At 41.2% G+C, this 14836-nt stretch overlaps 1 protein-coding gene across 1 annotated transcript in view; it reads left to right on the top strand.

Annotated features, from left to right (window-relative positions):
* The window catches only part of Ano5 (anoctamin 5), a 54763-nt gene extending 42314 nt beyond the window's left edge, over window positions 1-12449 (top strand). The window contains exons 16-20 of the mRNA XM_051174242.1: window positions 3819-3949; window positions 5211-5416; window positions 6180-6358; window positions 8171-8276; window positions 12231-12449. Coding sequence (XP_051030199.1) covers window positions 3819-3949; window positions 5211-5416; window positions 6180-6358; window positions 8171-8276; window positions 12231-12449 — 841 coding nt within the window. The remainder of the gene's footprint in view (window positions 1-3818; window positions 3950-5210; window positions 5417-6179; window positions 6359-8170; window positions 8277-12230) is intronic.
* The last annotated feature ends 2387 nt before the right edge of the window (window positions 12450-14836 follow it).

Raw genomic sequence — 14836 nt, 5'->3', positions numbered from 1 at the left:
AATAACACTCAACTTATACTCACTTGCATGGACATATTTACTGGCTGCAATGTGACATTTCAGTACAGGCTTTGTGTGTCTCTGTTTTTAAATTGGGTCACCCTATGTGGCTCTGGCTGGTCTAGAACTCACAACTCACAGAGATCCATCAGCCTCTGCCTCCTGTAGTGTTGAGATTAGAAGTCTCACACCTTATAGTGCTTTTAAGTGAATATTTCTGCTGTTGAGTGCAGCTGTAAAGATTTAACTGGGGATAAGTAAGGCGGATGGTGCCTGAGGAACAACACTGATGTTAATCTCTGGCTTCCATGTGTCTGCACACGCACACGTGTGTGCGAGCACACACACACACACACACACACACACACACACACACACACGAGCGGTACAAGAATGTCCTCCACAGGAATGTTTGAAATACAGGTGGGGTCTGGGTGTTGGTGTTGGTAGTGATACACAGAGTAGGAAGCAGCCTGTATTCATGTACAATTGGCTGAGATACTCTCATTGAGTCATGAAAACGTGTCCATTGTGGGCCAATGAAGTGACTCACTAGGCAAAGATGCTTGCTACCGAGATTGATGTCCTGTGTCTGATACCGGAAACCTATATGGTGGAAGGAGAAAAATGACCCCTGCTAACTGTCCTAGGCATGCAGGCAAGAACATGCACACACATGCGCGCGTGTGCACACACACCACACACACTCACACACGGGGACACACACACACAGCCCACACACCACACACACACTCACACACGCAGGCACGCACGTGCGTGCACACGCACCACACACTCACACACGGGGACACACACACGCAGGCATGCACGCGCACACACACACCACACACACACGCAGGCACACACGCACACACACACACAAATTAATAAATGTTTAATAAAAATGTAGCTTTCAAACGAAGTGAGAAAAAAAGATTTACCTGGGGAACTGATATATTAGATTCCCCAGCAGGATATTCTGCATGTTGCTTATTATACTTTTGCAATTTAAGTTTTTAGTGTAAAATTTGTGCTGATTCTGTGAGAATTTCCTACTCAGTCCATTCTTCCCCCTCATTTCTTCCACGTCTCCACCTCCCCCTCACCTCCCACTCTGTATTCTTTCAACTTTCCTTTTGCTGTGGTCCACCGAGTCAGCTTATACTGTGCATGTACTCATGGGTGTCTGCCCATCCACTGGAAGGTGGTCAACCTACCAGGGGCCACAGCTTTGAAGAAAACCAACTCTCCCTCTCCCAGAAGCCATCAGCTTCCAATAGCTACTCATCCATTGGTGCAGGGCTCACCACCCACTTCCCCACAAACGCGTACTTCTCCGCGCTAGAACGTTACATGCCTCAATCTTGCAAGCCCGTGAGTCCAACAGTCCTGTCAAACTGGGAAGACACCATTTCTCCCTCACCCAGTCCTCCTGACCTCTGTGTTTACAGTCTTTCTGCCTCCTCTTCTGAGATGGTGCCTGAGCTTTGGGATGTTGCATATATTGTTACTATTGCTAAAAGTTGATCATCTTGCTTTTTAATCATTGTGTTACATTGCATAGTCATAGAAACATTAGAGAATTTAGGAATTTAGGTCATTTGATGAGGGAGGGATTGCTCCCTCATCCAAAAGCACAACAATAATATATATATGTATACATATATACATATATATTACATAGATAGATATTCATACATAAATTAAAACACCAGCTGATCTCACGCACAGAGGAACATTTCCACCAATGAAAAGAGCAGGGATAAAAAGGACCTCAGCTTGTGTTGAGGGTGGGCACTCTGTAAGAAGCAGTATGAAGCCAGGGGTTAGGTTTATTTCCTATTCATTAGAGTTGAAAACACATTAATGGAGAGAAATGGTGTGTTTCTGTATTGGAAGACACAGCATAGAAACACTGTCCATTATTCTTACGCTGACGCATGCATACACTGTTATTTAAGTGAAAGCATGGGGGTTCTTGTCTGTACAGATGAGCAGATCCTACATGCTATGTGGGGGCGAAGAGACTAGAGCGTAAAGACAGAGGAGTTGCTCCCCTGATCTGAAAACTAACTGTAAGAGTTCAGCAATGACATGAATATACAATTGGAGACAGACTGGTAGTGTAAATAACGAAGGGAAATAAAGATGTCCAAATCTGTGATCTATACAAACATAACTAGTATTGCAAAAATAAATAAATAAATAAATAAATATTAAAAACCAGTTAAGCTTTCGTGTTAGGAAATGGTGAAAGAAATCAGACGTCCGTACACAAAATACAAAACTTGGGACAAACCTCAGTTATTCAAAAATAGCTCGGAACAGATCCTAGGTAACAAAACTGACTTCAATAGAGCAGAAGCGGTTTAGATGCAGAAAGGCAGCCGTCCCCATGGGAAGGCGCTCCCTGAGGAAAGGCTGGGATTCCAAATCGCCCCACCAACCCCTCCCATCCTTCTTTACTTTTTGTTCTCTTTGTGTTTCTGTTTGGATCTAAGCTATACAAAAATAATTATCCTGTGCAGTCCACAGCTGCTGCAGCTGTCCGTGTGATAGTTATTTCTCTGTTGATCCATTTGCATGTATAAACTATACCTCTTTGAGGTCTTATTCTGCATTTGCCCAGTTAATTGACATGAAAAGACCGCTCTCTGGCTGTGATGCTCTTGTTCATGTAGTTTGATGCCTCCCCTACCTGGCTGCTTATCCTTTTTTGTTTGCAGTAACGCTTCAAAAGCTCTAGCTATCTGCTCTTCTTTGCTTTCTTCTGTTTTGAGCGCACGTGCAGAGAACATTTTGTCCCACCACAATTCTTATCTTTTTGTTTTGTAATAATCTCATGAGGTTGCTCAGCCTGGATTTAGCTGGGGCAGCCCCGTGTTTCTATTTGCAATGCACGATAAATAGATGAATTCTTAGAGTCACCACGAGGGGGTGCTAGGCCACCACCTCCCTATTCTGACACCCAATGTCCCTGCAAAACCACTCTGGTTGAGAGGCACTGCTCTAAAAGCATAAAGTGCAGGCGTGGGAAGTCAAGCTGAACACCCTGATATTATTTGGCCTGCAATCTTTGGTAGATTCTGGTGTGTGTGTTTTCAGATCTCTGTGAATGTGTTTGGTATTTTTTTTCCCACAGACATATTCTATTTTATAACCTTAGTGCTTTTGATTACATTTATTTATTTTTATTAATGCTATTCACTTGAATGTGATCGTGTACTTTCTCACTTCAGTTTGGATTCCAAATGTCTTCACACCAATGAGGAATCTACCTCTATCTTGTCTGCTTCGCTCAAACTGAGCTAACTCAATTTCATTCGTGGCTGGTTATCTCTCAGAAGTAGACTTCAGAAGGGATTCGATACCACACGCTATGGCGTTTGACATTAAATCTACCCAGCACATCTATTGTATAAGTTGACTTCCTAGTTCAAAAACAAGCATTCATTCCTTGGCTCAATCCAGTCCTACCATGATCTACCTTCTACGGTATGGGCTTTGGCTGGCCAGTGGTTTGTAATATTATTGCATTTACTTAGACAAGCTTTTCCTGTCAAGTATATTTTCTGTTATACTCAATTTCTCACTTCTGCAAGTGTTCTCTGAGCACTGAAGAGTTGTGGAGATGCCCTGACCACCTCTCTCTCACGTTCTGTCAACCTGCCTGTCCCTGAGTGAGCTATGTACGTTTGAACCTCATCTCCTATTGTGCTAGCTTAAGATGCTTAGCCTCGCTTTCTGACAGTTTCCAGACCTGACATACCGGCTCCCTTGCTCCTTTCTTCAAGTGTCCATTTTGTCATTTATAACAGCTTAATTTTTAATTGGTGGAGACGCCGAAGAACCCGAACCCACTCTGAGAAACTATACAGCCGCTGGGAGCAAGATCATGACCTTCAGGTTTTTGGACAACTCGGGCTGTTCTATGAGTACTTGGAAACAGGTAATTTCCAATCATGGTTCTGAGGCAGCAGTAACAGCAATAAAATGGATAGTTTTCATGTCTTGCAATTTCTTTCTGTTTCATATATAGTAGACGTTTGAGTTACTAAATGAAAACATAGATGACTGGATGGATAGATGGTAGATATATGGATAGATGACAGACGGACAGATGATGATGATATGAATAGTGGCAGATGGGTTGCTGGATTGATGGATGGGTAGGTGGGCTATACACTTGTAGATGAATGGTGGATTGGATGGATAGTCATATAGATGAATATATGACAAATGTACACACATAAGGAAGAAAGAAAGATGGCGGGTATATGATATATGGATAGCAGATGGATAGAAAAAGACATGTGGATATGTGTTGGTGGAAGATAGATGATTGGATGGATAGATGGATAGATGGAGGAAATGGTTCAGTTTTCCTTCATCCCAGGGATTGAACCGAGAAGAAACACCGAGGTGAGACCTTAGAGAACTAGTCCTCGGGCTGTTTGTGTGATCTGCCAAGGGCATTTCTGCCACCCTGCTTTGGTGGAACTATAGGGGACAGTTTATATACTTAGTGTCAAAATCCTGATGCAACACAAGGGGATGGCCTGAAAGCTACTAAGTGATTAAATATTTATTAGATATGCTGTATATTTTATATTAAAATCTACCAGTGTGGTAGAAAACATTTTTATGCTTCAAGACAACCCGTTACCCTAGTTTACTTTATATTGTACGGCATTATTTGCACATTGCTGTGTAGAGAGATGGGAATTCATATTTCATGCAGCTCAGTATGCGATGAGGTGGTTCGTGTTTCATAGGGTGATGACACAGTGTTTTTTGCTCACTGCGGGAATTCTGAATGACTATGTATACAAAGACAGGGAGGTTAGTGCTGACACAGAGATGTGAGCCAACCAAGACTCAGTTTATACTGAAACCTCTCACAGATGATTCTAGTCATGAGATAGTGGTACAGTGTGCTCATTGGCTGGCTGTGTTTGCTTTGGGTGTTGAACATGTCGAAATTCAGTAATTAGCTTTCTAAATAAAGATCTGAGACTAACACCTCGAAACCCAGGCTGCCTCTCCCTCAGAGTAGTTATAGGTCCCTTCAGAAGAGCAAGGGGTGGATCAGTGTTGCTTGTACACTTCATAACAAGGCAGGTGGAAAGAGGTAAGGCCGCAAGTGGCGAGAGCGAGGTGGAGCGGCCCTTCATCTCCTCGGGAGTGATGGGCGACCTGTGTCTCCTCAGTGATCCAGTTCGGGTTTGTCACGCTCTTTGTGGCCTCCTTTCCCCTGGCGCCCCTGTTTGCTCTCATGAACAACATTATGGAGATCCGGGTGGATGCCTGGAAGCTGACGACTCAGTACAGGAGACCCGTGGCTGCCAAAGCTCACTCCATAGGCGTCTGGCAGGACATCCTCTATGGAATGGCCATTGTTTCTGTTGCAACTAATGTAAGTGCCCCTTCCCACGGGGTGGCTTTGCCCTTCTCTTTGTCCCTGTCAGGGTGGTAGAATGGGATGGCTCCTGACTCAATCCCCGCTGGCACCAAAGTCATCACAGCGATGGCTTGTAAGGTCAAAACACCCGAAACTTTATTTTCTGAGCAAGAACAATAGGAGGGAAATGGTATTTTCTCACTAGAGTTTCATGAGGCTGCTTTACAGACTGCTAATCCAGGCAGAAAATCAGTGACTATGTAACAGGTTTGATCAATGCTATCAAAGATTGATTACACACAAATGCGTGTTATATAAAGAACATGCTTATTTTTACTTACAAAAGTATTTTAAAAATTAAATTTAATGACCACTCAATGTTTTTTCAGCCTTCGTGTTCATCTCAATTCATGTTTTTATCAATTGGAGCTTTTACTGAGATAATCAAGAGGAGATTTGACAATGTGACATCGTGATTTATTTTAGAAAGCTTTACATAAAGGACACAGTGACTGAAGCGGTAGAGTTTAAATGCAGTGGAAGCATGAAGAAATGAGGTAGAGCAGAGTGGCAGAGAACTAACTCCATGGCTGGTGACGCTCTTTAAACACTAAGACAGGAAAACTGGACGTAAGCAAAGTGACTTGAGGCACCAAAGGAAAGCTCAGGGTCACAACACGTGAAGAGCGGCAATTCAACCGTGGGAGTGGGCTGGCCTGCAAGGCAGACTTTGGACACTGGACTGGGCTCACCATCGTTCTCTCCCTTTGTCCACCAGGCCTTCATCGTTGCGTTCACGTCTGACATCATCCCACGCTTAGTTTACTTCTATGCCTACTCACAGAATTCCACGGAGCCCTTGAGTGGATACGTCAATAACAGCCTGTCAGTGTTCCTGATAGCTGACTTCCCCAACCACACGGCACCCATGGAGAAAAGGGACTTCACCACTTGCAGGTGTCAGGGTTTAGCACTGTGCCTTTAATGTCTTCCTTCATTTATCTTTTTCCTAAGGCTTGTCTTATAGTGTGAAAGGGTTACTTGAGACAGCACATTCCCCGGGTTAATACCGTGCATCGGTTCTGAAGTTCACACATGGTATGACCAAAGGAAGGGCGGAATTATGAGAGGAGGTCATGTTCTCAAATAGTTTCTTGGTTTTGAATTATTTTTGAAAACGTTGCTCACTGACTGGGACAAGCTCCCTGGACTTGAGCCATGACATCTATCAGTCAGTATAGTTAATGAAGTGAATTCTACCATTTATCCTCAGGAAACATACCAAGAAATAGAGGAATAACAGTGTGACAATGGGACCAGTTCATCAGCCGTCATTCGGTTTAAAGGTTTTCTTCAGTGTAGAATGTATGAGGTGGGATTTATGAACTGTTAATATCACACCCAGTGTGGGGATCTTTACACCATAGAATATGAAAACAATAGTCAGTAAGCAGGTGACTAGATAATAGAGATATTATAGATAGATTACTGATGGAGGTAGGCAGGTGGTTGGGTGGATGAATGCAAAGATAGATAGATAGATAGATAGATAGATAGATAGATAGATAGATATGGTATAAGTAGATGACAGAGATAGATGATAAAGATGTATCAATAGAAATATAGAGATAATATATATATACATATATATATAAAAAGTAAAGATAGATGTGGATATATATATATGTGGATTATATATGGATGATAGAGTTATATGATAAAGATAGATTGATTGATAGATGATAGACATAAATAGGAGGATGGTATTGATATATGTTAAAGATATATATTCATAGATAAATAGATTGATAGGTAGAGATAATCTATGATAGGTAATACAAATAGTAGATCATAAATAGGTAGTAGATAGATAAGAGACAGACTGATAAACATATGCACACATATGTACACACAAAGCCTTTAATCTTAACTTTAACCTCACACTAACCTCTCCCTTGGGGATTCTAGGTAAGAGCAAGAAAACCATCTCAGGACAATAAAACAAAAACACTGATCTATGGCACATTTGAATACCAAGGAGTCATGGTTCAGTGTTCAAGACTGAGATATCTGTTGTCAGATTTCTTGGTTTAACCACTTTCTGAAAGTTTGGATGCGTTTTTGAAGAACATCTAGCTAGTTTGAAGAACATCTAGTAAGTTTGTAGAAAGGAATAATATGAAGGTCTGAGGGCAGGTAGAGCCCAGAAAGAGAACACTGCCTTGTTAGTACACCTACAAGGAAAAAGTCTCTGCAAAAAAGAAGTGGTCCACATAGCAAGTTGGATGGGTCAGACTGGAGGAGGGTTCTCTCGTGGGAGAAGTTGCACTGGACCAAGGAAGTTTGTCTGGGTTATCCCCTATGAGGGAGGTAATGTGGGTAAGTAACACAAGCATAGAGCTGTGAGAACAGGAAAGGGTTTAACATTATCTGTTACTTTCCTGTGACTTGGGTTTGTACTCCGTTTCCTAAGAGAAATAATAAAGGTTTACTCAAGGTCTCTTTAACTTACCACAAATATCTCTCTATCATCTATCTATCATTCTGTCCACCTGTCATATGTGTCTGCTGTCTATCTACCTACCTATGTGTCTATCACAGATCATTTATCTCTCATCTATATCCACGTCTATCTGCTTAATCTTCCTATCATCTATCAACCGTCATCTGTGTCTATCATCTCTCATATCTGCCTGTCATAGATCATCTCCCTCTGTCTTTATGCCTACCTATCTGTGTTCATTTCTGTTCTTTTTCTGTGTTCTGTAGGTACAGAGATTACAGGAATCCTCCTGATCATGAGAACAAGTATGTCCCTAACATGCAGTTCTGGCATGTCCTTGCCGCCAAGATGACCTTCATCATAATAATGGAAGTAAGCTGGCTCTCCCCATCTCTTTCGCCATTCCCCTAAGTGGCCGATTTTAAACACACCTGTCATCAGGAAGCCATTTTCCTCTGCTGTCTGTTGAAGGAATCATTTGTTGTCTAAAGTTGCAACTTCTCTATGGGAACTTACTGTTCTCTTACAATTGGTAAAAAAACAAAAAACACCTTGGCAACAGGAAAAGATAGGCAATGCACGGCAAGGTCAGGAAAGAGGCTGATTTCTAGAACTCCTGTTAAATGATACAGTCTTTTGATGTTTAATCACTCTCAACACTGAAATGGTGCATATTCATCAGGGTTTCACCTAAGAGTTTACTCAAGGTTCACATACTATGACTTTGTACATATTAGTAATGTTTGCTTCATGCGATCTGCTCCAAAAACTTTTCTTTGCTTAGGCCCATGGTCTTCCCACTCCTGCTCTTTCTCCCCCCCCCCACCTCTCCCTCTTCCCCTCCATTCCATCAGATTTTAATTCTTCTTAAATTTATTTCACATTTCCCACAAAAGGTCTAGATTGCTCAGTACTCCCCTGGGGATTGTTACCTTATTTTGAGGTTCATCTTTCAGGAACTCTCTGAAGAAAAGTTATAGGTGGTTTGTTTTTGAGACCTTGAATATTGAAAAATTACCAACAGATATTACAATCATGTGGTCTGAAATTAAAAGTCTGAAGTTGTTGTTATTAATTTTTTTTAATCTTAGCTTAGGCAAACTTCAAAAACATTTAAGACAGTGCTCTGTGTTTGTCCATCATCTAATGCTGTTATCAATGACAGGGCCATTTAGTCCCCTTCCTTGTTCATGACCTCAAGATAAACGAACACTGAACGTTCTATCACCAGCTCTGCCAATCCGAAACTTCACAAGCAAGATATTTTCTACCAGATAGCACCGTTGTTCTGAACACTGGCTGAGGCCCCTAGGTCTGAAACCATGCCCTTAAGATGGGGGAAGGGCAAGAAATGCCTGTCTCTTTGATTTCCTTTTATTTTTTTTTATTTTTTATTTATTTTATATAACCAAGTCCATTTAAATGAAAACAAACATTTATAGACAATATTTGGGAATTTGGGCATCGTTCTTTCCAAACTATTTCCTGCTGGTAAGGGGTGCTGTCATGGGGGATTCGAAGAAGATTCAGAAATCCTGGCTGTAGTCTGTAAGGCTGCTTTGTCCAGCTGTTTTGAATGTAGGATCACCTGGTACTCTGTTTCAGGTGGTCTGGCTTGATCAAACCACATTAGTCTGGAAGGAATCCACATCTTTTCATTTTCTGTGGAAACAAAAATAGAAATCCTTTTCCCCAGTAATTTGTTCTTGAACTTAAATTTTGGAGTCAAAGCATTTTTTTTATTTAATTTATTATTTTACATGTCAGTCCTAGTTCCCTCTCCCTCCCTCCCTTCTTCCCTCCTTTTTACCCTCTCTGCCCTCTCAATGCACTCTAACCACTCTCCCCTCCCATCCCCCCCACCCCAATTCCATATTAGGGGAATGCCATCCAGTTGGGGTCATGTAGATCTGACAGGTCATGTGAAGTAGGGCCTAGGGCTTCTCTCCTGTCTCTAGATTAAGGAAGATAAAATTGAACACAAAGAAAGGTCTAGAGAACTACAAGACTGCTGCCAAATAACAATTTGAGCTTCCGTGGAAAGGCTACCATAAATGCCCTTCCCGGAGAGTGAGATCAACAACTAACTTCTCCATGGAGCCCTCAACTAATGCCTGTTGGAAACAGGAGCAAAAACCCATACATAAACACTGAGTCGAAGTAGAACCCAGATGCAGATGGAGAAGACCAGGTGGCAGAAACACATAGAGTCAGCTTACCTGAACAAGGAGGAGCTAACGGGCCCCCATACTGATAGCTGGGAAGCCAGCATGGGACTGACTCAGACTCCCTGAATATGGGTCTCAGCCAGAAGGACTGAGCAGTCTAAGGGACCTCAGACAGTGGAGCCAGGATGTATCCCTGGTGCACTAAAGGACTTTGATTTCCTTTTCAAAAGTCCCTTTGCTCTGTTGTTTCTCTGTTATGATGTCTATCCTCCAAACTTCAGTGATCATATTTTCTTACCTGTAAAGAGCTGGATCCATAGTTTTGCTCTCTCCGTCAGCTCTTTTCCAGCTGGTTCTATTTTGTTTTGCTCTTTCTCTTTCCTGTTAGACATTTTATTGCACAGTAGACAGTATTGTATATTCAAGAATCAGAGGCTTAAAGGGGTAAATTATGAGCTTAGGGTACAGAAGTGTGAGCCTACCTTTTATTAGAAGTCCACAGAAGTTCAGTCGGCTGCTCCCTATCCCAGATGGGTCAATACAAAAAGAGTTGCAGGCCTAGCCTGCATGAAGCAGTGTTGGGTTTTGTTTCTGTTTGTTTTGTTTTTAATAGAGGGGTCTGGCAAGATGTTACCAAGTGGGTAAGAGTGCTTGCCTCCAATCCTGGCAATTCAAGTTGGATTTCTAGAACCCATATGATAGAATGAGAGAACTAGCTTCTCTGAGTTGTCCTATGACCTCCATGTGCCATCCACACACCCACATATGTACACAATTAATCAACAACTGATTTTAGAATGATAAGGAAAATCACCCAAGAAATAGATCCAAGCACACCCAAAACCATGGTGTTAGCTTCTCTAGAGGCTGTCACTGTTTATTAAGATGTCCCTTGTATATGTATTTAATTTGGCTTGTGTGTGTGTGTGTTGCCTTCATGTATGTATACTACAATATTAATGCAGTATCCACATAAGCCAGAAGCTGGTGTCACATTCCTTGAATCCAGTTACATCTGTTAGCTGCCCTGTACCAGGAATTGAACCCAGGTCCTTTGGAAGAGCAGCTGGTGCTCTTAACCACTGAGCCACCACCCAGACCTCATTAAGAAGAAGATCCTACCTAAGTAGATATGGGCTCCACGTAGGAGTTGCAATTGAGTTTTTGGGTCGTTAACCACCACAATGGCAATCCCAGCAGCTCTGAAGTTCACGCTCCAGAACGTACTAAGCCTTTGAAAGCCTTTCTTTCCTTTTGATACATGAGATTACAGGATGGTTCTGAAGGAGGTGCTTTAGGTGGGGTTATAATATGATGAGGTAAAACCATGAGCTCCTAGGAATGTGAAAGGGTTTCCTAGTGAGACTCCTACCAGTAGGTTCACGGATGAAAAGGGAAAGAAGGCCTTAGTGTTGGCCATCGTTTGGCCCTCTGTTCCCAGTGGGCCGGGGGCTTCTTCCCCTGCCTGTGTCCCCAGTTTTTGCTCTTTCTTTCCAGCCCACATTCAGTATTCTGAATTTCACATTTTAGAAATGTTGCTTTCAATACATTCCCCACCTCCACTTAACACCATAGCCTATGCCCCAGTGTTCACAGCTTTCTGGTATAAGGATAAAAATTCTTCACAGAGTTCCTGAACATTCTACAGCTTCTTGTAGAAATGCCAAACTGATGCTCTTATTTTCAGTTCTGAAAGCATCCTAAGAATCTAGAACAAAATGGCCAGGACGCTTTAAGTTTCAACTTCACATGAAATCACCAATTACATGGCTGAGTATGAGCTTTCTTACCTATTTCTACCTAATTTCTAAAGGAAATTAGGATGATTTTAGAGATGTTATATTAGATTCTTAGAGTGGGGCACAGATAAAGGGGCAGGCTTTTTTTTTTTTTTTTTTTTTTGTATTCATGTTGCATTTCTCTAGTCGCTTATTTAAATATGTTTATTTAATTTGATTTTATGTGTGAAAATTATAGGATACACACGTGCACACGCACACACATGGGCACTCTGATATTTATGTGTATATATAATTCAACTTAGTGCTTCCTGTGTTCAACAGAGTTTGTTAGATGCTCAAGGGGACCTTTAAGGACTCCTTGCTGAATTCTTGATGGTCCTAACAGTATTTCTGATCTTCCTTTATCATTCTTTTAGCACATCGTGTTTCTGTTTAAATTTTTATTGGCCTGGATGATACCAGATGTTCCAAGAGATGTGGTAGAGAAAATCAAACGAGAAAAGTTAATGACTGTCAAAATTATTCATGACTTCGAGCTCAACAAGTTGAAAGAAAACTTGGATTTTGAATATGGTACCATTAAGGATGACATTGTAGAAGACAACAGATCCGTGACGGACAAAACCTCCATCTAATCCACACATAAGTCAAGAAGCTTTGTACCCTTCTCTTTCCACTGTTACCTCTGGGTTTCTGGCTGGATGCTAGAGTCCATGTATCCATTTGTTTTTCTTTCTTTCTTTTATTTTTAACTCGAGTCTTTATGCACTTTGATAGAGGCTGGCATCAGAAGAAAACGCAGGCAGGCATCATCCACTGGGCTCTCCCAGGGTGTGACTCATGGGGTCCTGTAAACACCAGCAGGTGGTGCTGGTGGATTCAAAATCTGGGAAATCATGGAGTGTTGCTACTTAGAGTGAAACCCTGGTCTGGGGGGATGCTCTGTTACTTCCCAGGGCAACTGTACATCTCTACCGTCTTCTGTTGAGTGTCTTCCATCTGCTTCCCAACAAGAAAAGGGTCATATCAAAAAGAAAGCTAGCAAAGGGGCCCATCATTTCATAGAACATCTACCATTGTAAGGTTCACAAATAAAAAGACAAAATCAGATGTCTTGAGACATCTCCCCAATTGACAAATGCTGGTTAGAAATCATAGCAGGAGAGTGCTCTTGACAGTGTAGGTGAAAGTTAGCTTCTGACAGGATCCCAGATAGCCTTTCCTGGTAAAGGAAGGATCAATTTTTCCATGAGACTAAAAGAAGTTTCATGAGACTTTTAAAGGTAGCGTTTCCATTTTGTCAACTAACTTCAACACCATGGTGTCAGGTGACTACAAGTTTCTAAGCGAAGGTACTATGTGGAGCCAATGTGTCTACTTAGAAACTAAAGAAGGCAAGACAGTGCATAGACATTAACTTATTCAATGATAAAGTGGACTTTTAAATTTCTCTGAAATGCTGACTTTTGCATCATGAAGCCGTTTCAAGCTCTAGCAGTTTGTGTAAGTTAGGCACAAACTGTTTACAAAATGTGATCTCTTTGCTTAAAGAAACTCCATCCCTTGTAGTAGGTTTTCAGTCTTTTCATGGTTTATGTCACCCATACAAAGTCCAGTGTCTTCTTTCTATGCCTTTGACGCATGGGAAATTATCTGGGTGACTGTTAATTTGATATGATAGAGTATTTCAGAAGTCAACTTGTCTTAGAGAAACTGTCAGTGTTGTGAGCACAGAGTTTATCACCAAAGACAAGCAACCAAGCAAGAAGGTGATAATTTGGTGGGAGAAAAAAAAGTATACTTGTTGAAGTATCCCATCCACATTTATCCTATGTGGATATACAACAATTCTTGTCATTGGTTCAGTTAATACAATATCACATATGTACCCATATATAACTTACCACTAGAGTGGGAGATATAATCTAGCTGTAGAGTACTCAAATCTTCAGGTTTAAATTAGAATTCAGCTACAAAGGAATATTTTTTTAAATCACATACATATAAAGAAACTTGATCACAAGATTTTTAAACGTAGTGTTCCCTTAACAATAACAGAGTCTTACAGCATAGCTGATATTACAGTATTAACTAACTACTGATAGATACTAAGTATCTAAAACTAGGGATTATGGATTTTATAAAAATGACAGAAGAGTTAGCACATCACATTATTGGCGATAATGATTTGTTATATAGTAGGTAGATTACATGTTTGGGTCACTTGAAATGATTTCACAATTGAAAGATAGTTTCATATGTAGAGATGGTCAGTTTAAGAAAACCAGTCCTTTAGGGCATGATCAAGCCATAGCTGTGGTTCTTGTAGACTGTCAAATTACACTGTCATTATGGTACTTTTTACACACAGGTCACGCTGCTAATTTCTTAAAATTAGCGAGGGAATGATAGGTTTTTGGAAATACACTTTAGTTTTGTGACTTCAGAGTACCGTGGAGTTAGACTGCCAGATGAGGACAGAGCTGACTTGAAAAGCTGCCACTACACTGCAGGTTCAAAACCAACTCAAGCCCTGAGTGTCTATCGCAGAAATTAGCAAGACTGGAATCTCTTCTACGGCAAGGGCTTCTTCGTTTTTGCTGGTATTTTCTCTTTATGTTTGCCTTGTAATTTTCCACTGAGTACTTTCTTCTTGTTTCATGTTTTGCCCTGAGATGCTAGAGTCACTTTCTGGAAGGCCTGTTAGTGAAAATCAGGTTGAGTTTGTGCAGGCAGACCTGCCTCATTTCACCAGCACCCTGGTTGGTGTGAGAACGCTCTGCTAGAAACAACTGACCACAGGACGCATGTTCAAATTTAGGAGTGTGGCTGTGCTGTTTTTATCCTTTAGTCAAACAAGTAGTTTACTATTTTTCATTGATATTCCAGGGAACGTTTGAGATCGTATGTGAAAATAAGATCTTCAAGTGACAAAGCCCCAAAACACACAACTCATTTCAAAGGTCCTTTGCAATCATCATCTTCATTGTTTCTTCTTAAAGAGAAAGCAAACGTCCTTCAA

This window comes from Phodopus roborovskii, unplaced genomic scaffold (assembly GCF_943737965.1).
Source record: "Phodopus roborovskii unplaced genomic scaffold, PHOROB, whole genome shotgun sequence".
Taxonomy (NCBI): Eukaryota; Metazoa; Chordata; class Mammalia; order Rodentia; family Cricetidae; genus Phodopus; species Phodopus roborovskii.
Note: the sequence above shows the minus strand (reverse complement) of the source record. Positions and strands in the feature narration are given on the sequence as shown.